We start from the raw sequence: 24677 nt of genomic DNA, 5'->3' as shown, positions 1-24677 counted from the left end.
GCCAATGGCTCCAAACATTCCCATTGGGATACATCATTGTCCCATACACCCCCCCCCTGTGTGCCAGACACTGTTCTGTACCATGCAGTGTCTTCCTCACTCCTTGCTGTTCTTAAGCCCCACCCGCATGCTTTCCTCTTGGGTCAGAGGGTCACGCTGCATCAAGTGAGGACTTTGTGTCTTCCTCCAACAAATCCTCATACTGTTCTGGCCCCAGTGCTCAAACACAGGGACACAGCAGCATGACAACATGACCTCTGATGTCTCATAAGTGTAAATGCATATACAGTACAGAGGAGGCTTCATTAGACCAAGGTGAGCTGAGAGCAGCAGCAGAGGAAAACTTTTTCTTGCTTTAGCTCTTCTGTAACAACACAGGCAGGGCAGTTTGAGGCCGCGCCATTTATCATTTCCAGGGCTATGCACAGTAGCAAAGCAAAACACATCTGCAGTTGTTGTTTTTTGCAACAGTTTTACCTTTTTGCTTTACTATTTTAGTGTAATTTGTATGTCAGCCTCTCTCTCCCTCTCTCCTCTGCTCTCCCTGCGTCATCATCGGCGGCTGGATGCCAGAAAGAGAGAGAGGGAGAGAGAGAGAGAGAGAGAGAGAGAGAGAGAGAGAGAGGGAGAGAGAGAGAGAGAGAGAGAGAGAGAGAGAGAGGACATGAGAGGAGACAGAGGACACAGGCGAAAGCAGGACACAGAAGCTCTGTAAAAAGTGGGCTTTCCACACAGTGATGTGTGGGTGGGAGTTTAAAGCACAGAATGGACACACAGACAAAAGATGACACACATGCAATTCCAGCCACACTCCCTTAAATCAAAAGTCACTGTTATTACACCATTATTCAAATTTTCAGTCATTTATGGACGTCATATTTAAATGGGCCTCTCCTGTTTTGTTCATTCCCTGAGCCAATTTGCACCAAGCAGATATGAACAAAAGTAATAGCTATGACTAACCAATATTAATCAGCCCTCTACCCATCATGCTCAGCGCATGAACCTAGTAGAGAAGCTCACAAATACATCAAAATATCTATTCTTCCATGAAGTTCATTTCTGATGTAAGTTAGAAAAAAAGGAAGCATTCATAAGCTGTTACCTTAGGTAGCCCTAATCCAGTGACGGAGACAGTTTCACTCTGCAATGCCAGAACTGAAAGCATGCAAGTGAACCAAAAACAACAAGGTGCCACACACAGACACACACATTGTTAATGAAGCATGGAGAGCTGATCCGCCAGTGGAGCTAACAGTCTACTCATCACTCTGTTCCACACCATTACAGCACCACAATGAACAGAAAGTTCGCTGCTGTATTCGGGCTGTGTGTGTGTGTGTGTGTGTGTGTGTGTGTGTGTGTGTGTGTGTGTGTGTGTGTGTGTGTGTGTGTGTGCGGTGCTGGTCTCCTAACTATGAAATTTTTCTAATCTTAACCCTCAAATTTAACTGCTGAAGCCATTTACAAACGATCATTTTAAAACCGACACTCCAACGAAGTCTAAATTCTAAAATAAACTTGTGGGGACCGCTCTTTCCGTCCACAAGTAATTATGATTAAACTGTTGCTACACTATGACAGCAGCTACAGAGAGGTGACAGCCAAAGACTCACAGCAGGAGCGAGACTGAAACCCTGCTCCTTACATCACATCTACAGCTTTCTCATGCTTGCAGGATGTTAGTGGGAGTTCTTTCGGTATTGAGGGTTCACTTGTTGTTTAGTTCTTTGAGTATTTTCAGTAAATCTATAAGATAAGTTTCACATCTATCGAGACTGCACCATACTGGTAAGAATCAGATGTAAAAAGGGAATTCTTCGTAGCTGAAACTCTATTGCTGTGCTGTGACAGCAAAAAAATCTGCAACAATTTTGCGAATCAATCAATCAGTCATATAAGTAATTTATTTTGCTGGCTTCTCAAGTGTGAATCTTTGCTAGTTTCCTTTGTTTGAAATATTTAACATAATACCTTTGTATTTTGGATTGGATTAGATGGACAAAGCAAACATTTGAATATGTCAGCAGATCAAGAAATGAATGGAATCATTGTTAGTTGCAGCCTTAGAATTTCTTATGCAATCTACTAGTAATATCACATGCTGCTTCCTGCTTTACCATTGCTCTGTCTAGATGTAACATTAGTTAACTTTTGAGTAGTTTCTGTACTTATCTTCTTTGCTGTGTCTGACTTTCCCTGTACATCTTAGTGCTGTACACCTGACACCTATTCTGTTTCTCTCACACCAACCACAGATTAGTTGGGGAGGGAGGAGGGATGCAACGGGCAGATGAGAGAGGACAAAGAAGGACCACCAGGGAAACAGGGACAGGGGGTCCGATTTACCTGAAGGGGCCCCAGGGTGGGCCGGGGAGGAGGTTTAGGCCTGGGTCACTGCGTGCACCCCAGGATGATTTGACAAAATACCCCGCTCCCATAGTGGTGGTGATGAGTGAACTCAGAGGCTGGAGACACTAATTACACTGTGCTACAAAACGTATGTATGGGACATACACCTATAGAACAGTACTGCTAATATGCTGTTGGCATACACATCACTGGCACACATATATGTAGATTGATCTAAATAGTCATAGAGCAGAACAAAAGGAAGACAACATAAAATAAACAAAAGAATAAGTTGAAAGGAGAGATAATTCAATGCTACACCTAATTCTGCTCTAAAATGCTCTCAGTGGACTCAACAAACAACCAAACCCTCCTGACAAATTGTCAATCAGAGGCCTTTGAAGGGACTGGCTTGGATTTGTTATGATAGGTCCTGGTGACAGCTGAATGGCTGGCAGCACAGAAATGCTTCTCGTCTTACAGGGGGACGGCGAGACAGCGGCTGATTGACTGATAGACTGACAGACAGAGAGTGAGGAACTCCCATAATGCAATGTGATGGGATCTTTCACAAGCAGAGCCGATGCAGCACGGTTCACATTTGTTTGACTCTGCATGCTTTATGATGTTGTGGAAACATCATTGTTGTGGGATCAATGCAACGCTTGCCTGTAGAGGTGTGGAGACACAAAGAAAGAGCTTTCCTGATGCTGTTCTGTTATTTCTTTAAAACAACGTTAGCTAGTTACAAAGGGCTTAAGGCAGTCACAACATGTACGAAAAATAGTCAATAAAAAAAGTCCAAATAATCTAATATCGGGGGTGAAAAAGTAATAAATGATCAAAATAAGAAGTATAACTAGTCAACCAACAGATAAATAATTGAAAGCTATCTTGATAATTGATTAATTCTTTAAGTACATTTTTTGCAGTTCTTTGTCTTATGCAATGGTAAATTCAATATCTTTGGGTTTTGGTCAGACAAAACAAGCAAAGCATTAATTGGTAATGAGAATAACAATTATTTGCAAACTAAGAAGATATATTGCATGTCAAAGAAAATAGAGCGTTTAGTATTTAGCTTATGAATTTAAAGCTGTATACAATAAAGTCCTGTTTATATGTATTCTACAGGCAATGAATGGATGCTAAAATGGTGATGGGTTTTCTTTAGTTCCAGTGGAGAAATGGAGATTTAGCAAGTTTGAGTTACATGGTCAACAGAGGACATGTGACATGACAGAGGAGAAGGCATACAGAGGAAGAAAAGAGAAAGGAGAAAGGTAAAATATGTAAACTATAAAGACAGGATACAGGTGGATGACAAAAAAACTTGAATGTACATAACTACTGAGGAAAGAGAGGGGAATGAAAAGATGAAGGACAAGACAGATAATAGAGAAACTGTAAAAAGCCTGGAGTGATTCATGAGACCCAAACATATGACAGCCCTGTGAGCGTAAAGAATACAAGGGGCATTGATAACACACGCCAACACACAACCACACACAGATACACACACACACACACACACACACACACACACACACTCAGATTCAGAAACTGTTTAGCAGCTGCTCTATGGCAAGGGCTTTATAAAAAATAAGATAGAAATGGATTTACTGTTAGATGCTAAACCTGTTTGCTTTATTAATGGGGACCAACACTCATATCCAAGCACCAAACACATACAGTAGGAGGGATGGCTGTCATGCGGTGAACATTTGGTTGCCAGTGCAGGTGGTATGTTCATGATCAAAGTGTTGATGGAGGAGAGAGACGCATCTTAAGTCATCAGATATGTTATCACAGATGGTAATAGAAAGACAAAGAGGAGAGGGGAAAGTAGAGGATCTTCTGTGGATAAATGGCCGGACGAAGCCATCGACGGTGGTCCCGAGGCGCCAGAAAACACTGTAGTACACTGAAGAGTCAATGGGTCCATGAAACATCTGCAGTGGCAGCTGCCTACTTGATATACTGAGGGACATATCCACACTCACACATTCAGTCCTTGCACTTTTAGCTGATGCTGCCTGTTGGACAAATACGTAATGATGAAGTCTGATGAGCAAAAGTCACCATACCTTATTATGCGCATGATCGGGGCCAAAAGAACTGCAGCAATAAACCCTGTGTATTAAAAGAATCAAACTTAAACAACAAACACCGTAGTTCAGACATAGTCCTCAGATAGTCCTGTCAGAATACTTAGCTAAGGTGTCTCTGGAATTATTGTAAATAATTGTGTGCCAAAAATTAAGGTTCATTCCTCAGAAAATGACACACTGAGCTGAGCTGATAAGAGATGGAGAGATGAGAACACCCATCTGAAGCTACTGTTGTAGCAATCAAAGGCATCATTACCATGCATAAATAGGCAGGATGAAAGGGAGCGAGACGCCTGTTATTTTCCCATTCACTATTTCAGCTGAGTACCAAAGACATGTCATTATAGCGGAACAAAAGTTAAAAACAAACTAGTCAGACTGGTGATTAAGTGTGTTATCAAGTGTGTGTGTGTGTGTGTGTGTGTGTGTGTGTGTGTGTGTGTGTGTGTGTGTGATTTAGTGCACGAGTAGTAGAGAGACACCAAATAGATAAGACAAAGAAAAGGAAGCATGGATGTAGAGGAAGACAGGGGGGAAAAAACATCACAGAACAAAAACCTTGAGAGTGGATGATGGAGGAACTGAGTGAAAGAAAAAAGATTTTCCAGATAAGATTGTGAATGCCGTATGAAATGGATCCTGTGCAGATATGAAATGAGGTTAACTCAGGTCTGGCAAATGGGGGGAAAGAGTACCCCGCTGAACTAACTGGCACACACACAAAAAAAAACCCTGAACCCATGAGGGAGAGATGGATTAAACTTTGTGAATAAAGGGGCTCATTCAACACTGGATAGACTACAGTCTACCTATCCTCCACTGTTGCCTAGGTTACCGCCTGTACTGGGCGAGTGAAAAAAGAAAGAGAAATGCAGAACACAGAAGGTGAAGCACAGGAGAAAATGTGACGACAAAAGAGTACAAAAACAGTTATCTCTTTGTGTTGAGAACAAGAGCCTCCTGCTCTGAAAGACTGCCAGAGACGGACCTGACACCTTGATCCAACAAAACTTTAAATGTTGTTTGGGATTTTAAAAATTGTCTTCTTCTACTGGCAGCTTGTTTTTTTAAAAGATTTCAAGATTGAGATAAATGTGTTGAGCAATAGAACACTGATCAAACTTAAAAACAATACAAGATAGAAAATGAAATCCAGATTAAATGGACATGAACCAAAATATTGTCCTAAAAGTCAACCTGCGCCAGAGGAAAGGAGAACAATGAGCCTCTGAAATAACTAGGACACCACAAAAACATAAAGCATGGCCTGTTTAAATTCCACGAATGACTGACCTTACAACACAAGTACAGATTTAGAAGGCTTGACTGGAATAGTGTTGGGCAACTGTGGGCCTTAGAGGGCTGAAACCTGCAGTTTTTTGTTTATTCTAACTTGTATACACCAGGTGATTTCACTGACCACCATTCAACAACATAACTGTTCAAGGCCTGCTCCTTAAGTAATACAGTAGATCCTTACTTCCTTAAAATGTGCTAAATACTAAATGACCACCAAGACGCACTGTGATCCGACCACTTGGCGAGGTCTTCTGGGACACATTTGACCACATATCTTTTGTCGTCTAATGTGTCTTGATGCATCCCAGACAAGGTTGTAACAGGGAAAAATACATCATCTTCATTTATTCCTAATTTTTCTCGTTAAAAACAACACATTTGGGCTTTTGCAATCAGAAGTGACGTAAGTGTTTATTTGAATATAAAGGGAGGATATGAGAACCATGTGGCATTCTTATGTCATGTGTGAGCTGACGCACTCGGATCACCAAAGACGCATTTTAATGCCAGGTGTAAACAAGATCATAGCGTCATTATGTAAATGTGAACACACACACACACGTACACACACATCCTACATGCAAGATGACCACCTCACAGCGAGAATCAAGTGTAATTTAACAAAAACACTGCACTAGTGTATGATGCGTCGTCCATATGAGACCTTTTGATACTGGGGCACTTTTTCCTGATGCAAAACTACCATTTTCTCTGGATAATCAAAATGCTATTTCCTGTCATGTAAACAGAAATATTAAGTGGAGCTGTTAGTTTTGCAATCAAGGAAGCAGTCAGATTATTGTTTTTTTTAAATGACAGTGTTTGATGTTTGCTGCGTCCGACACATTTAGCCAGCACAAGGGGAGATTGAGGAGTGAAAACTAAAACGAGAATAGAAAAACCCTTTAGAGGACACTATAATCAGAGCCCACAGGTGGATGCAGAGGATGGGGCTGATTAAATGCTACATTTAACCAATAGCAGTGACGATAGTAGCAAGCATGATTGCGCAGAGCACGGCAGCTTAAACACATTAACCTTGTGCTCATGGTGAGATGGATATGTGATGCAGAGAGTGGAGCATGTCCCATGTAATACTGTTTTCCACCAATAACACATGTATTTATCCTTCATGCAGATTGCACTGGTGCTTCTGGACACCGGAGCACAGTTTCAGGACAATAACATTTTTTTTTATGCTTTGATGCTCATTTGTTATTGAGTTGGAATACACAGTTAGCAAGTGTGTATTAACAGTGTTAACAGTATGTCATTTTACAGCATGAATCACTCGTAACGTGCTACAGTATGCTTCTGCTGAGCCATTAGTATTCATGCTGCCTCTCTGACTATGCAGCATTACAGCCGCTAACAGCAACAGAAGCTCCGCTATCAGTGCTGTGCTCACACTCCAGATTCTGGTAGCAGACAGATGCAAACACAAGTGTGTATGACAAAGAGGACGGCCTGATCTTGATCTTAAACTTTTTGTATGCTCTGTCCTAAAAACATAGACTTAAATATGTTGTAGGTGCAAACTGTTGTGGAACATAAGTGTTTGATTGGTCTGTCTGGATAAATAAATACCAGGGTGATACATAAATACATCAATATAATTCATCATAAAGGCAAAGCATCACTTGCATAAAAATGATGATCAAATCAAATGACTCTCACATGCTAACACATGACTGCAGCAAGGATGGAGAACTTTCCTCCAGGCATCAGGATGGTGAACGTCAGCCCTGCTACATCTGATGTTGCTTCACAATCGCTTCTCTTGTTGGAGACTTCTTTCCACAGCCAAAGCTCTGATCAGGCCAACATCGACAGCCTACAGCTACATCTCATATACCTTTATGACCTACTTGTGCAAGAGTGCAAGAGCAGAGCCCATTGTTTAAACAAAGAAATCATATGATCCACTCATGAGCGAACTACACACATGTGTCTCTGCTTGATCAAAGACAAGTGTTGGGAAAGATCATCTATTTAGTCTAAATTGAGACAACTTAACTTGCATATTAGGGACAATAACAATTGACCTGTATATCCTTTGAAACTTCATAAAAAGCTAAAAAAAAAAAAAAAGAAGAAAAAACTGAAAATCGTAGCACTCTTATACATTAAATCATCAGTATGGCGTGCCTGCAAGAAGATTCCAAGATATTTAGCTCAAACACACCTAAATACAGCAGGAGTCTGTGAAGAAACTTTAAGGTAAAAAAGCATCTCGCCACTGTAGAGGTGCCAGTCGGTGCCAACACATTTGCCTAAAAGAGACAGATGCAAAACACACTCTGAGCAGTCACACTGTTTGTGGGCCACAGGGAATGTGCAACAGAAGTAAGTGTTATAACCTTTTTTTCTAGTCGTGATCTTTCTTTTAGCTCATCTCGCAAAAGCCTTTTTCTACTCTCTAGCTATTATCTTTACATGAATGTGTCACCTATTTTTTCTCTGTGCTCACGGACAGACAGACAGGCAGTACAAGCAGTCCTATTCCCCGAGCCTGCAAACAGGACACTGGCCTTTTATGGATGCTCCTCTCACATTCCCTAATGGATTCTCCTATTGTAGGGTAACAAAAATGAAAGCTCTATTATAACAGTTTGAGTACAATCTGACTTTTTAACACAGAAACTAGCTGGGATGTTCTCTGTCTGCTTGTATATGATGGCGTTACAAATTCCAGTTGAAGAAATGCAATGTAATAAAGAAATAAAACAATGTTTGCGCATAGTACACCTGTAATACCAACACACTGTGCATGTATTATACATTGTGAGAACATTAAAAATATCTGGGAATCAGAAAAGAAGTACAGCTACCTGGCAACTGGCACTCACTGCAATGAACATTCATGTAATGTATCATATTCAGGTTAAAAGTAGATTATAATTAACAACTTCAAACTCACCACACAAGATTTCAGGCAACACAGAGCCCGAAGTTACAGAAAGAGATACCCTGAGAAAACTAAATCCTACTAAACTTTATTATCACCAACCTTCTCCAGCTTTTCAAAATGCTCCCTCAGGAACTTCATAGGACGCTCAGGCTTAGCAATGCAGAGGTTCACAATGCACTCTTTGAGGATCTGCTGGATGTTGTGCTTCTGCACAAAGATTTCACAGCCCTTCAAGCTCTCGTCTTCTTCCAGAGTGGAGGAGGAGGTGGCCATCTTATCTTTTATCTCTGTGGCAGTGGGAGAAAACAGGGTGGACCATGAGAGGAGGGGAGGGAAAGCTCCATAGAGAAAGTGGTAGAACAGGGGCAAAGGAGGGGCAAAATGTAACGCATACAGAATGATACGAGGAAAGTAGAAAAGAGAATGGAGGCGCAATAGTCGTGGGAAGGAGGTGAGTGGACATTTCAAGGACCTCCAGACATGAACTATTGTCAGTTGGCAATACCCTTAGCAAGACATGAGAGTGCACAATGAAGGTAATAGTTGTCTAAGTGTATAACTTTCTTAGTTAAATAAAATAGATTATTTTGTAAAAAGCAATAATAAAGTTGGTGCTGCAGCTATAGGGTTGGGTAATATGACGACCATTAGACAATATGAATTGGTCACCTGTAAACTGTTTATACCATGGTAGCTATCCATTTACTCCTGTCTGGCTATTTTATGATCTTGTCATATTTGGTTCACATATTGTTATTAAAGTTTATTCCTGGATGCATAACTAATGCTGAACATGTATTCCCTCAGTATGATTCTTTGTGGATGAAGATGACTGAATGTGAACGTTTTGAAAAATGGTTATTTGTTGAAAGTTAACACTTCAGCTGCTGAAGGCAAAGCAAATTATATGATAGTGTATGACAACTGCCAACAAGAACTATGATTATGTCAAACTACAGTTATGTCAAATAACACAGTAGCATGTCTCTCATAACAAGCCAGGAAGCTGAGCAGGTGTAGCTAACTGTTAACTACCCTGTATCACTTCCTCATATGGAAATCACATCTATGATGTGTTTTTTTTGAATGCATAATAAATCTAAATCAGTTATGCATTCAGGTCATGGCATCTATACCAAGTTGTCTTCACAGCAAACAGCAAAACAGTGCCATCACATAACAATGTATCCATGCATACTGTGGAGCTGGTGATGAAACTGAGCACCTGTTCAGTTGCAGTCAATAGACAGCTAGCCCCGCTAGCTTTTGCTAACATTACAATGACAACCAAACCACAACGAAGGGGATGTACTGCGACGTAAACGCTATGAAGGGCCTGATCTTAGCCGCTATTAAGTGCTCATAAAAACACGATCTAGTCGGTGCTCTCGCTGGTGTCCCTACCGTTATTTGTGGAGGATGCTCAGAGAGAAAACACCTCGCTGGTGGTGGGAGACTGGTGAGGAAGGCTACCGTTGGTTAGCCGGGATGCTGCTGCTGCTGCTGCTGCTGCTCTTCTGTCTCTCTGATAACTCGGCTCGCTCTGCGTCAATCCCGATGACGTCAATCTGTCATGCCCTCGACCGCAGCGGCGCTCTCTCTCGAGGCCAGCGGCAGCGAGCCCGTGCCAGCCCCTCTGCAGGTAAAGCATCTTTAAAAGGAAACCTCCGCTTCTGCAAGATTTGGAAACGTTTTATCTGTAAATATTGAAGACAGACTGTGGGATGAGTACCGCCATTTAGAGAGAAACCCTGAACGTCTGTGATGCAGGTTCAAAGTCAGAGCTTTTTCTTACCAAAATGGTAACATCAAATGGACATTTTTTATATTTTATTATTCATCATAGCACTCTTTGCACTATGTATTTGTATTAACAATACTAGTATGACATGCATAGGCATATGTTTGAATGTATGTACACAATACATATGCGTGTAATATGTTATATAGTTATAATTCAGCTTTGTTGTCATTGTTTTCTATTTGCAAGAACAACTAATAACTGGAGTCAAAGTCCTACAATAAGTTGACTGTGACATTTTGAGGGATGTCAATCAACTCATTACAAATGAAAGGAAACACCATACACCTGGCATTTGGGGCCCCCTAATGAACTGGCACACGCCCCTTTGCCCAATTTGTCTAAGCTTAATGTCAAAGAGGCTTAGAAGTGTGCTTCATCAAATATCACCGAAATAATTCTTAAATTGTGTGTATGTTGCACACAGTATCAACTTTATCTGATTGTTTTAAATCAGAATTATTGTCATTCTCATTCTAATAAGGCGATTTGGCGCTATACAAAACAAAGAATGTTCTGTGTTTAGAGTCGTGACACCACCTGATTTAGTTTTGTTAATACAAACAGGAACATTGAGGAGAGAGCTTGAGGAGAGAGCCTGATGCGAGAGAAAAAGGTTGTGAATGCAAATAAAGTTTGAGATTTTGAATCGGAAGCTACCGTAAAGTAGCCGTTTGTTTGTCGTGCAGCTTCCAGGTTGTCATAACGACATTCAAGATGGCAGCGATGGCGGCTGGAGACGAACATGCTGCCTCTGAAGTTTTGAGAGGACTCGCCAGACATTTGAACTGTCTAAACGAAGACAACAAGGCGACAAGAAAGAAGGCTCTTGAGCTAATCAAGAGAGAGACTGTAGATAAAGGACATCCCAGCTGCGTCCTACAAGAGGTTTTCTCTGCCCTCCTCAAGCCTCTCCTCAAATGTCTGTCAGACCCGATGGAAAGATGCAGAGAAACCGCGATAACGATCATAACACAGTTTATTCGTTGTGTCCCAAAACCGGAGGAGTCGCTGCCGTATCTCATGCCCTGTCTGGCTCAGAGGCTCGGGGAGAAGGAGCTCCCGGAGCCCGCGGAGGAGCTTCGGCTGTCGGCCGTGGAGCTGTTGACACTGACGGTGGAGGTGTGCGGGAAGCATTTAGCGGCGTATCTCACCGAAGTGATCAACATACTGCAGAGAACAATCGTCGACCCTTTCCCAGATGTCCGAAGAGAAAGCTGCAAATGCACCATCAACTTTGCAAAGTGTGTGCCAGGTTAGTGAAACGTTTTTGTTGTTGTTGTTGATAGTCTGTTCCCATGGTTTGGAGGCACGCAAACATCAAGTGTTAGTGACTTCGACTGAAACACTAGAATTGCTTCTCTTCAGTGTTCCAAAAGTTTCAGTGTTTTAATTCCAGTTACTTGACTTCCATCACTCGTCTCAAATAGCCCTGAAAATAATATTATCGATTAATCTGTCAGTTATGTTTGTGGATTAATCATTTAGTGCAGCGGTTTGTCAACAATCAACCCTTTGACCAACTGTCACCAGTTCTAAATATCTATGATGTTTGACAAGTCAACCATTTTCTGTTCCCTTATTTCAGCTGAATCATTTTTAGATGCCTAAGAACATAAGATTGTTTTTCAGTAATGCATACATTTAAGAAAGAGTCTTGCAACCCCTTAGATGGACTCGTATCTCAATATTTATATCAAATCAATCAGCTTGATAGTAACTGAATTGAATGGTGCGATATTAATTTAATCTCTTTCTCTTTTAGAGCACTTTCACATGCAGGCTGAGAGTCTTGTTAAGCCTCTGATGCAGACGATTTCTCATCAACACTCCCGGGTACGAGTGTCTGTCGTCGAAGCCACCGGGGCTGTCATTCAGCACGGCACTGGGAAAAACATGGATGACGTGCTCTCTCACCTGGCACAGAGACTGTTTGACGACTCACCGCAGGTTTAAAGTTTACAACAACTAATCATTGTTAGAAGTGCCTTAATATGTACTGCTAAATAAGTTATTTTGCTCAATTCTGCTTTCTCTATCGTTCCCTCTTTTGTTCCAGGTAAGAAAAGCTGTGGCAGCGGTTGTTGGTGATTGGCTACTTCACCTGAGAGACAGATACTCTTATTTCCACAAACTCATCCCTCTCCTGCTGAGCGGTATCAATGATGAGATCCCAGAAATAAGGTAAAAGTGGACATTGTGATATTTTATTCTTTGCTTTATAATACAACGTGACACAATCTATGCCATCTATTCTTCTGGTTTATATTTTGGGACAATGTGTTTCCACATCCCCTCCTGCAGACTTCTATCAGCTGATTTATGGAAGCAGGTAGGAGCCCAGTGGGAGAAAGAGAATGAGGACGAAATCAAGGATAAGATGGACTTTCTCCTCACCCCACCTCCCTTCTACCCACCACGAGGTCAGTCACTGTCGGCATTGGTTCTCACGCTATCAGCTGGTTGCAAAGAAAAGTCTTATTAATATATTGTGGGAGTTGCTGGCATCAATCATCTTCATTGTCCCATTAATTTGCGTATAACTAGCTGATCGTAAGATGCATAGGTTTAAAGAGAATAACCTTTGGAGTCATTGTTTGGTTTTATAGTAGGCTTGTTTAAAGTTTGAAGCAGAGTGGCTTTGCTCCTGGCAACATCTGCAGCTATGAAACACTCATACGTCCCTGTAGTAGAGCTTAGTGAGTACAGGATTGGATGGTAGCATTGAGAGATACTATTACTACTGCCCACCCAAAGCTCTTATGAGCATCCATTGTTACTATTTTTCAACAAAGCAGAGATTAAGAAACCGTATGTTGAAACCCAGTGATGGAAGGACTTGACTGTCTAGACAGACCTGATGTTTTCCAAGTGAAATAAACTTTGCAGGGAAATCCTTGGGATCCAGGTAAAGCTCAGGCTATCAACTCAGACTTCCGTACATCCTTTAAGATTATCTTACTGGCTTATTTTATTAAAGGATTGATTTAGGTGAACTCTAAGGAATGAAATCCAGTGTTACATTAGAGCAAAGTTTCCTGCTGGTGCATTGGCTTCACTGGTCTCTCAGCATGTATACTATATTCCCTAAACACCAGTCAAATGCAAGAGTACATTGGGAATGTAAAAATAATCTCTACACATTTTGCTGCATTAAATCATCTCTCTTTATTACCGCTGTCCAAATTTACAACATACAGTAAAAATAATGTTGCCGAGGACATCTTAGTTTTCAGGGCAGGCACCGGCTTGGAAAGATAAGTATCTGCCTCGGGGCTGGGAATAAGCGTGAAGCTGAACATGGTCACCTGTGTGTGTGTGTGTGTGTGTGTGTGTGTGTGTGTGTGTGTGTGTGTGTGAGTGTGAGTGTGAGTGTGAGAGTGAGAGTGTGTGAGAGAGTGTGTGAGAGAGAGAGAGAGAGAGAGAGAGAGTGAGAGAGAGAGTGTGTGAGAGAGAGTGTGTGAGTGAGTAAGTCAGTCAGTGGTACAGTTCCTTGGCTTTGCATCTTAATTGAAGATCCAATATGTGTCCCACAGTTACACATGTGACAGTGTGGATGAGTACGGGCTCTGCCTGGGGAAAGGAAAGGAAAGGAAGAGGCTCTCTTTTCCTCTTTGTCTTTCTCTGTCTTGCCATCATAAATCTGCCGGGCCTCCCAGTGTGAAGAGGTCACTGTCAGACAGTGAGAGACAACCAAAAAGGGGCTTGTTTTGTCTTGTCCTGGTGTGTTTATCTGATTTATATCTGTCTTCCTTTTAGTCCTCTCTTCCTCTCTCATTAGAATTAGGTGGGGCAGAGAAAGAGCGAGGGTTGTTGTATTTCAAATGTATAGGGCTATTTGAGAATGTCTTTCACTTGCTCGGACAAGTCCCTTGTGGGGATATCTTAATCGTAAAAAGTTATGGGTTAAAAATACGTTGGATGCCAGTCAGCAGACATTTTAAAAACCTGTGAAGCAGTGATATGTATTGTTCATAAATGCTGTTTCTTAGATCTTGTTGGATTTTGTAATCTATATTGTATTAAACTCTCCGAACACTCATAAAAGTTAGATACATAGACCACACACTGACGATGTCATGGAGCCAGAAAAGATGTTGCAGTGAGCTGTCATGAAGAAGGTGCTAGGTTCTTGCAAGCTATATGTATATATGTCATTCAGAAACCTTTAATGAGAATCAACAACTTGCCCATCTCAGGGAGATTGTTCAAAGCAAAATGATTCACTAACTGAAGGAGATGTAGGCAGGCTGAGAGAAAATGACCTCTTCAAATACTGATATCTAACATTAGAAGAGTGTGTATGAAAAGGTGAATGTTCTTCATTTTCTCTTCCAGTAGAGCGTCCAGGGCTGGGCTGCAGAGAGCTTGTGCTGAGAAACCTGGGTAGGCTGGTGCCGGCCATTACCCACGATATAACCGACTGGCTGGTGCCCACACGGGTCAGGACCTCTCAGCTGCTCTCTGTGCTGCTGCTTCACGCCGAGGACCACAGCACCCAGCATCTGCAGCCTCTCCTGGCCACCCTCTACACCGCCTGCATGGACACAGAGAGGGACGTGGTCAGCAATGTGAGTCCCAGAGAGCTAGTCATCTGATCAGCAATAATACTTCACTCTGTATTTCTTTTTTTGGATCAGGTGTGGCTTTTCGTAATGCTTATTGCTGATATTCATTATTACCAGACGGAATGATTTCAGGACACATCTGTTGAGCTTTAAACTGGGCCGAGCAGTGCTCAAGGACGTGGGATGCACCTGTTTACATCGGAGGCTTCTGTAGATCGTTTGATGTGTGGCGGATCAAAAAAGGACTTCCTTTGGTTCTCATCTTCCTTTACACTCCCTCATGCCTCATGTGTCTCTCTTCGCTCTCTTCCTCTCTCTCTCTCTCTCTCTCTTCCTCTCTCTCTCTCTCTCTCTCTCTCTCTCTCATATCCAGTGCCTGGCAGCTGCTAAACTGTTGGGGACCTTTGTCCCTCCTGTCGTCTTCCTCAAGCTGCTTCTGGATCATGTGACAGCCCCCTGCTCTTCCTCTCACCCCTGGGCCCCCCTCATGGTGCTGGCTGCAGTGCTGGGAGGCTGCTCCCAATCCCTCCTTAAACCACATCTCGAAAAGATAGCCAACGCACTGTCCCAGCCCGACGTCTGCCAGGAATATCTCCAGGTCAGCAGAGGGGTTGGTTGTGGATGACCTGTGTTTTTACTTATTCACCTGAGAATGACTCATCTTTGCTGTTAACTGAGTTGCATGTCTTGAGCATCAGCTGTTTTTCTTTTCCAGTCTTGTTAGGGGATCTTGGCAGTGTCATAGAAGGTCATCTTCTTCTCTCCCAGTGTACTTGAACACTCTTATTTTTGACAGTGAGTCATACCGTATATTTCTGGCCCAATTTGTCCCTTATAGAAATAAGTTCCATGATAAGATGCCACATCTCTTGAAAGGGCTTCAGGTGAAGAGCCTTCAAGAGTTTTCAATAGCACTACTGTACACTGTGAGTTCAGCGGGTCCACTGTTGAGTAAAAGTGACCCTGCTAAAGTGACAGGCCGGCCACATGGTGTTTATCTAATCTAATATTACATGTCTCTGATCAAAACGACTCTGCTCACACGCATCTGTGAAATGTACTCCCACAAAAAAATTTCTTTTTTTTTTTTTTATTGGCAGCAGTGATTTAAAAATGTTTTTTAAAATGCTTTTTTTACCGGTCTCTGCAACAGTCTGCCAGTGGAAAAATACCATCAGGTCCAGAGCAGACTCTTCCCCGCTTCCTTTTCTCTTGTGCTAAATATGTTTCCCTTTTAGAATCAAAATAACAGTTGTCTGGCAGAAGCTATTTTCTGATCCTGCCGCACTAGTGACTCACCTTTACCCATGACCCTACCCCCCCTCCCAGTGAGGCCTGCAAGAATTTCCTCCCTGGGATGATGATAACAAAAATCTACTAATTTCACGTGACCCCTGCAAAGCTGCTCTGACCCCTCTGAGCAGACAAGGCAGTGCATAGCCTTTGTTTTTTTTTATAGCTATGTGCAAGGTCTCCACACCGACTGTGGTTCATCCTTAGCATTAAAAGAATCCCTGAAATTTCAAAGCCTGCCTGGTCAAGGCCGGTGATAAATGGCAGGGAAGTTGACCCCCTCGTTGCTATCCGGCGGGGTCAACCAGAGAGAAAACTAACAGGACGGGATGGTCACACGTTTTTACACAGATGGAGGGAGACCTCTGCTGCCCCTCTCTCTCATTCGCCATCTATCTCCCTCTGTCCTCCTGTCTGTCTCTGTTTTTGACGGCAAAGCATGAAGCGTTGGGATTCAAGAGCTAACCCAGACAAAGCACCTGCAACATTCTTTGACAACAGGCAGGGTTCATAGCAGGGAGCAGTGCCAGATCACTGTGTAGCTGTAAATAACACCACTGGAGACAGGAGCACCTGCATCCCTCTCTCCCTCTTTCTCCCTGTGCTGAAAGGCTGACCCAGAATAGTGTGCACTCCCTTAAATAACAGTTGCTCAATCCAAATTGTTTGTTAGCCCTTAGATCCTTCATGATTTACTTGTATATGATAACGGTTTAATTACCTGTATACACACAAACAATGAAGAAATGTAAAGTAGCAGACTCGGTACCCTTATGTGCCACTTGAACCAAAGGCAGAGAGGGAAAAAAAAAAAAGTTTTACTTGGACAAAAATGAGGCCTGTTGGGAAAAAAATGAAATATAAATAATCTTCAAAGTGAACAGAGGCAGGGGGAACTGCAGGGCTCCGCGGGGAGTTTGGGGAACAAGATGAAGATTTGAAACTGATATATGATACTTCTGTGCGACTTAACCTCACCGGCTCTTTCAAGTCCCTGTTTTCTTTTCTTTATTTCAGAAGAAGGAAAAGACAGGCTTGTAAAAATACATGACAGATGCTCGGTAAAAAATAGAAGTATTGGTCGTAAATTGAAGATGATGTCAAGGGTTTGAGGGAAAATTAAAAGCGAGTCAGCGGTTAGAGAAGCCACCGTGTTCTGAGGTACCCTCTGTAGTTAGATATATGGTGGTGTTTGCTTATGCAACCTACAGGTTTTTTTTAAAGGGGGTTTTCCACAGAGGATTAACAAATCCCCACCATCTCACACACACACAACTTACACAGCTGAGTGTCGCTGTGTTGTGGTTTGCCATGGTGACAGAGGGCATCACATTATCTGCAGGGCTGGAGTAAATTGGTAAAGGTTGTGCCAAGAAAGAGGAATAAAGGCATAAAGAAGGGGCCTGACAGTGGATTAGAAGGCGTATTCACAACCAAGCTTGTTAACAGTAAATATGCTGTTTTGGTGTAACTTTGTAAAAAGTGCCTGACCTAAAGGAGCCTATAGGAGCAGGTCAGTAGGAGCGCAGGGAGAACAGTAGGCTGTGTGTCTTTTCATCTTATCTGTGCACAGAGAAACTTCTGCAGTGGTGTCACAAACGACCAGTTTTCTGCTGAACACGCATACATACTGCCATACATCTGCATGCCTGCCCTTTCTCATGAATGACAGCTGCATACTGCTCTTTTCTCCACTGAACGACAGATGAGGAGAGGAGAAGAAAGGCAGCACAGCAAACTTTACCTGACTACAAGGGGTCGACATCCCATGCACCGCTAGTGTTTGTTTTCCTGTTGCTGTAGCAACATCAATAGCTGTGGGGGGTGGGCTCCCCACTGGATAGGAATCCTTCTTCTGGTATGGCTCCTGAAAGTGGAGTCAAGTGTATGTGTGTAGTTAATGTATCCAGTGGTGGACAGATGCACACACTGCGTATAACGAGGCCCCTGGAGCATGCCCAGGCCAATGAAACCAGGTGTATCGCGCCTGGCTCCAGGTGTCCACCTTATCATTACGCCGCACCACTTTTTCCGCTCTCCCTCTTTCTGTCTCTCGGCCAGTCAGCCCTAATGGTTGTTTTCTGCACATGTATAATATGGGTGTCCGTGTATGTGAACACTAATGTGTGTGTGTCTGCCACTGTTTGCACGTTATTTCCACTACTGCCTCCCTGGAACTCCTCATGTGTTTATGTGCCAGTGAATTGCTTGGCCATAGGCAGGGATTTCCCCCATCAATGACTGCGTGAACACATTCAAACAGGAGTGCACAGTGCACTCGAGTTGCTGCTGCAAGTCAAGGTTGTTCAGGGCTACATGGAAGTTTAGTTTAGCCTCGGGCTGCCTCAGGAAAATGTGTTTGCGCACATAACTGACACCCTGGACTTAAGATAGGCATAACAAGCTTTTTCCAATGTGTGCTCAAACACTCTATTGCAAAATGAAAACATTTGCACATTTACCTTGCAGACTAGAAGTCCCTTAGCCCTCTTCCTGGACTCAAAAGTCCTGCCTTTTTTTAATGCACTGACCATCTTTACTTGCCTCAACACTTGTTTTCCTTCCACATTAATGCCAAGCTGTGCCGTACAATAGCTACTCAAATTTGTGAAAAGATAGTGTGCCCCCTGGTGATCGAGCTCTGGTATTTGTCAGGGTGTGTGTTTTGAGCGATGGAGCATATGTGGAGGTTGCATTGGGTACTTCTTCCTCACACACACTTCAGTCCCCCTCACCACCCAACTCCTCATCACCAGACCCAAGTAAACACCTGGAGGGCGCTTAACCGGCTCTCAACTCTCCTTATACAAAAACACACACACACACACACACACACACACACACACACACACACACACACACACACACACACACACACACACACACACACACACACACATACTCTCTCTCACTCGCACACACTTACCTTACCTTCCATAGCCCCCTCAAACCTCCACCCTCCCCTCTCATCCAGCCCTAATGACAGGCTGTGAGAAAACAGGAAAAGAGGCCATGATCCCAGTGATGGCATAGAAATTAGCCTGAGCCGCAGGTCTTTGTCTAAACATGAGCTCAGCACAACTCTGGCTGACAAGTGACAGCAGTCTCACACACACACACACACACACACACACACACACACACACACGTCTGGAGATGGAAAGTTCTCACTCTGTGAAAAAGGAGATTGTGAGGATTGAAGTGTGTTGGGGTTCATTGATAGACAGGCTGAACATTCAAGGCAAATACTTCCCACATCACTCACATCTGTTAAAAGCCAGACAAGACAATCTTATAACATATCTCCCTATTTCCCAGGTCGTGTACTTGGAGCAGTTGTTGGCCTGCGTGGATGTGCTGCTGCGTCTGTGTGAGTCGGACCTCGGCTCAGTCAGCCTGCAGCTGCTGCAGGTGTTGGTCACTGTCCAGAGTGTCTCCACTGAGCCACGTCTCAGCGAGAAGGTGAGAAAACACAAGTTAACAGTTGGAAGATGTAATCCCAGATACTTCTTCTCTGCAGCTCTAACATCACTTTGTTCCACATGGCGTGAACCATATCACCTCACCTGAGTAATTCTTTAATTCTACTTTGAAATGGCACTTTTTTTACCCCTTCAATTTTTGTTTTCTATCCTTTCTTTATTAGAAAGGTAAGTAGGTTTTATGAAGCAGGAGAGCTATTTGAGGAATGTCAGCATTTGTATGAGTTCAAAGTGGGCATGGCCAACTGTATGATTACCCACTTAGTCAGGGGAGCTGAAATTGCACCTTTGGAGAGGAACTTTAAATCCAGTCCTGGGTGAAAGGAGGCGGGTGAAAGGTGGAGAAAAAGACAGCCAGAAATAGATGAGGAAAAACAGATGGAGAGAGGTGAGTTGTGTTTCTTAGCAGGTGTGTGTCATCGGCCCAGTCCCATTTGTGGCTCCAAAACGCCTCCTCAGGCCACAGCAGCCATGCAATACGCAAGTAACAAGCTTGCACGTCGTGGTCAGCCTGTAAATGCAAGGGGACAAACAGGAACAGTGACAAGTGAAGCCAACGGTATCTGAGGCCAGCGCATCGCCTAACTGCTAGTCGACGAAGCAAGCTAATGACAGGGAGAGGAGAGCGGGAAGGGATTGGCAGCGACGCTTACCAGACACCACACGGGCCACCAGTGTGAGTGTGTGTTTATGTCCGTCTGCATCAGTGTGTATGTTCGGACAGGGAGCAGTGTTAGAGAAGAGATGAGAAGGAATGGATTAAGAAAAAGAGAGGGAGGGTGAGAATGGCCTTGGGCATTCCCGGACCCAGAGAAAAAAGCGGAACTTGTTTTTCCCAGAAAAGGGGCACGTCTTTCCCATCAGTGGACAGCTCAGGGTTGTCTAGCTCTCTTCTGAAGGGGCCGATCTGTGACTCAGACATTGTCTCTGTCCCTGCCGGTCCCTGAGGGACTATGAAGGGAACTATGAAGTCCCCTAAAGGTCAGTTACCCTGACCTGAAGAGTTAGCTAATTATTTACTCTAATCTTTCATTCCTGCACTTTCCTCCCAGCTCAGTTTTATTGCTGTGTGTTTGTGCATATGTGGTGTGTTTCTGTCGGTTCCTGTGCCTTTGTGACATCCTGTGTATCTGTCTGGGTTTTTTGTTTTTAAAGTAGTTTTATGTGTGAGACCTTGTCATGTCTGCAGTGTTGTTCTTCCCATGGTTTCACATTAAGTTTTGTGCCTCTCGTGTGAGCGTGACCCGAAGAATTCCTGAAATTACAAGAAAACAGCTGTAATTGTTGAACTTGAACACAATACCCACTGCTCCGTTATCACCATTTGTTTCTCCTACACAATCTTCTCTGTCTCTTTGTCATATGATTTTATGTAAAAAAAAATGTGTTGACATAATTTTGTTCCACCTATCATTCTCTCCTGCAGGCCTTGGAGAGTGTACAGCTCTTGAGTAAGGTGCAGGGCCTGGACTCAGCGATGGAGCTTTATAGACAACATATGGGCCAGCTGTTGGATTGGCTATCTGGCTCTGTCAACACCTGGTCCAGTTACTCCCCACAGAGACTTCAACTGCATATCACAGTCATACAATCAGGTGAGAAGTGAAGCCTGAATGTGCACAAGACATTGCCAAATTATACAGCAGGTGCTGAAGTTTGCACATATAAAGACACGATGATGGTCAAAGATATATATATATATATATATATATATATATATATATATATATATATATATATATATATATATATATATATATATATATATAGTATGGTTTTGAGAATTTGGTCTGTCAAATGACCTGTTAATGATGGGAAAATCACTATGTCAGTCATCAGTCTGAACATGCTCTTTGAGTCCATCTCAACACGTTGGTGAGACTATATAATCTAGATCATGTTTTATTAAACATTACTGCGTAGTGTAGTTTGTGAAGCCATTCTTTCCTTAACTTGTTCAGACACGTGTTACATCGTATTTTAAGCGTCAAGCTGTTTTCCTGTTCATACATGATCCATCATCGAGACAGCACATCAAAACCAGCAGCTGTCAAAGCAGCAGCACAGATTCTCTGTTGTACAAAGGATCCAGATAGTTTCTTGAAATCGTTTGTGATGTGTCCAGATGTTTCATTTTCTAGTACCTGCACTCATAGAAGAAGCAAAAAGCCTCGACCATATTTTCCTACAGTCCCACACTGCTCCTGAGAGGTACGTAGGCAGTTAAGTTAGACATGTATGTGTCGATGGTGGTCGCAGCAATTGTCAGCACCACTTGATGGATATGAGGTCTGTCAAATGACGCAGTATTAAAGGTCCATCCGTTCATTGGGGCGTCAAGCAATTAATTACAGATTTTAGTATGATTTATTGCTTGATGCCCCAATGGATGCATGCTGTTCCATTGTTGCTTTACAAAATGTTGCCCATCAATGACCATCACTCAAAGACACAGTGGAAGATTATTTTTTTTCTGTTACCCAAGCAAAGATGCTCAAAAAAAAGCGGCAGTTGGCTTTCTGACTTTTGTAAATTCCTGTTGCTCTCTCTGTTTGTCAGTCTTTGTGTCTCAAACTTGTCTGGAGGGGTTAGTCTGTCTCTGTGTGTATCTCTGTGTGTGTCTGTCTCTCTGTCTGTCTGTCTGTGTGTGTAGTGGGTTAAAAAGCTGTGACCCTGTCTTTGGTGCTGAGTCTTCACATTACCTCCCTCTTTACCATATAATCCTCCATCATCAGCACCTCCATGTAGCACACTTTCATCTCCATCTCTTTCTCCCTCCTTCCTCTCTCTTTCTAATTGAGTGGGCAGCCGGGTACCCCTCTAATCCCTCCCACACACACACACACAGAGTCTCACACACAGTCCCACGGCTAACTGACCAGTCCATTCTAAGTCCACTCAGTGATCCCCATGCAGGTCACTACATCAAACAGCACCACAGCCGCCTGCTCTTGACCTTAGCCTGGATCAAGGCTACTTTGAAGCTCTTTGTGTGTGTGTGTCTGTGTTTTATTTGAGCCTGTTGAATGCTGCTCTAAGTTTCCCTTGGTTTCATTTCTACTGATCTTTGGTCTATTAACATGACCCAAGGACTTTATTACGGCCAGCCCGACAGACAGCGTGTGGCTGCTTTGTTTGATGTGCACATGATTCGGGGAAATCGGCCCTACGCTGAACAATTGACGGTAGTTAATTTGACAACTGAGAATTGGTTATTTTGCTTGCTCATCAGCTCCTCACACGCTCCATCTGTGTGTGTGTGTGTGTGTGTGTGTGTGTGTGGAAACAGGAATAATTATTGCCCTCTCATATCCTCCTCATAGTCTTTTGTCCTTCAGATGGTGTGAGAATGTCTGGTCCATTGTGTGTAAACTGGAGCTATCTCTTTCTCATTGCTTGGGTTTTAGTGCCTTGCCCAAGGACAGGATACATGTTGACAGTCTCTCTTAGCAGTACTGAAGTGTGTTTGTCTGCGTGTGTCTCTGTTAGTGTAGTGAAATGTCCTATTGCTACCTTGGCATACCCGTGGATGTTGTGTGGCAACCTCTCCTTTAACACCTCTCGTTAAATGACACACGCTTTCACATTCACATCAGATAAAAATCGGTCGGTCACTCTGTATTCCCATATCTCTTTCTAACATTGGTTGCCACCCTCAGGCAGTCTCAGGATTTCCTCTGTCTCCTCTCATGTCTGAACAATTCAGAGTCCAAACAGGGCATGGACACTGTTATCACTCATTACACGCAGATTACTATATATAGCTCTGTAAACATGCAGTCAGACGGTTGGTGGGTGGGCATGAGTATAACTGGGAATATTTGCACTGTGAGTTTCTTATTTTTCCTGTAAGAGAGCGTTTGTACTAGAAGTGTGTGTCACACAAAGACCCTTTTATGTCTCAGTTCCGTAAAGCACTGTGTCACTGGCTCGCCAGTCCATTGAGGTCTCAATGACAAGCCCTCTGGTCTGTACTAAACACAACAAGTCTCAAGTCTTTGTGGGCCTTTTCCTGTTTAGCATTTGACAGTTGGCCTGGAGTCTAGACAAAGAATAAAAGTGTGTGAATGAAAGTGCCTTCGCTCCGAAAAGGGAACACTCAAGTTTTTAACGATAAGTTTAGTCTTTAGTGGTTGGACTGAAAATGAGCGTTTACTGAATTAATTTAAGTTATTTGATCCAGTAAGATGGCAAAGGAAGACTTCAAACATAGAATTCAGGTTCAAGCACTGCTGAGGTGACACTGAAGATAGCTTTGAACAAACTAGGTTCAATCTTATCATTATCATATGGCAATAGTAGAGGCATCCAATGGCCTAGTGGTTAAGACGCCATATAACTGCAACAATCCTGCTTCAATTCAGGCTGGTGATCTTTGTTGCACGTTATTCTTGCCATACTTTTTATCTATATCTACATATCCCAAAAAACTAACTAATAACAGCAATGCAAAACCGTGTGTGTGTGTGTGTGTGTGTGTGTGTGTGTGTGTGTGTGTGTGTGTGTGTGTGTGTGTGTGTGTGTGTGTGTGTGTGTGTGTGTGTGTGTGTGTGTGTGTGTGTGTGTGTGTGTGTGTGTGTTAAAGGTCCAGTGATTGGAGAGTTTGTGAGCCAGTTGATGCCCCTGCTGTCCAGCTGCCTTCAACCGGACAGAGACCCAGAGATGAGGATGAGCATCTTCACAATGCTTGCTAAGTTGCTATTGGATGCAACCAACACACTGGATTCCCAGGGGTGAGAGGGGCACATGCACACAATCTATGCAAAGAATAACGTCTCCACACACACACACACACACACACACACACACACACACACACACACACACACAGAGAGAGTGACACAAAGACACCCATAACGG

General features: G+C 43.0%; 2 protein-coding genes across 3 annotated transcripts in view; one reads left to right on the top strand and one right to left on the bottom strand.

Moving 5' to 3' along the window:
* Positions 1 to 10211, bottom strand: part of prkar1b (protein kinase, cAMP-dependent, regulatory, type I, beta) — a 59063-nt gene extending 48852 nt beyond the window's left edge. The window contains exons 1-2 of the mRNA XM_068718868.1: positions 10078 to 10211; positions 8773 to 8960 (exon numbers count right to left, since the gene is read on the bottom strand). Of these exons, the coding sequence (XP_068574969.1) occupies positions 8773 to 8946 (174 nt within the window). The 5' untranslated portion in view covers positions 8947 to 8960; positions 10078 to 10211. The remainder of the gene's footprint in view (positions 1 to 8772; positions 8961 to 10077) is intronic.
* Positions 10212 to 11191: 980 nt separating this feature from the next.
* LOC137878626 (dynein axonemal assembly factor 5-like) overlaps positions 11192 to 24677 on the top strand; it is a 23388-nt gene continuing 9902 nt past the window's right edge. Inside the window, exons 1-9 of one of the 2 annotated variants that reach the window (XM_068718995.1) lie at positions 11192 to 11729; positions 12240 to 12424; positions 12534 to 12658; positions 12779 to 12897; positions 14813 to 15045; positions 15416 to 15640; positions 19654 to 19797; positions 21244 to 21412; positions 24403 to 24550. In XM_068718995.1, the coding sequence (XP_068575096.1) occupies positions 11192 to 11729; positions 12240 to 12424; positions 12534 to 12658; positions 12779 to 12897; positions 14813 to 15045; positions 15416 to 15640; positions 19654 to 19797; positions 21244 to 21412; positions 24403 to 24550 (1886 nt within the window). The remainder of the gene's footprint in view (positions 11730 to 12239; positions 12425 to 12533; positions 12659 to 12778; positions 12898 to 14812; positions 15046 to 15415; positions 15641 to 19653; positions 19798 to 21243; positions 21413 to 24402; positions 24551 to 24677) is intronic. The other variant, XM_068718996.1, reaches the window with a different exon arrangement.

This window comes from Cebidichthys violaceus, unplaced genomic scaffold (genome assembly GCF_023349555.1).
Source record: "Cebidichthys violaceus isolate CVI_PGR_0920_01 unplaced genomic scaffold, fCebVio1.0.p SCAF_23, whole genome shotgun sequence".
Classification (NCBI taxonomy): Eukaryota; Metazoa; Chordata; class Actinopteri; order Perciformes; family Stichaeidae; genus Cebidichthys; species Cebidichthys violaceus.
This window is presented reverse-complemented; position numbering and strand designations above follow the sequence as displayed.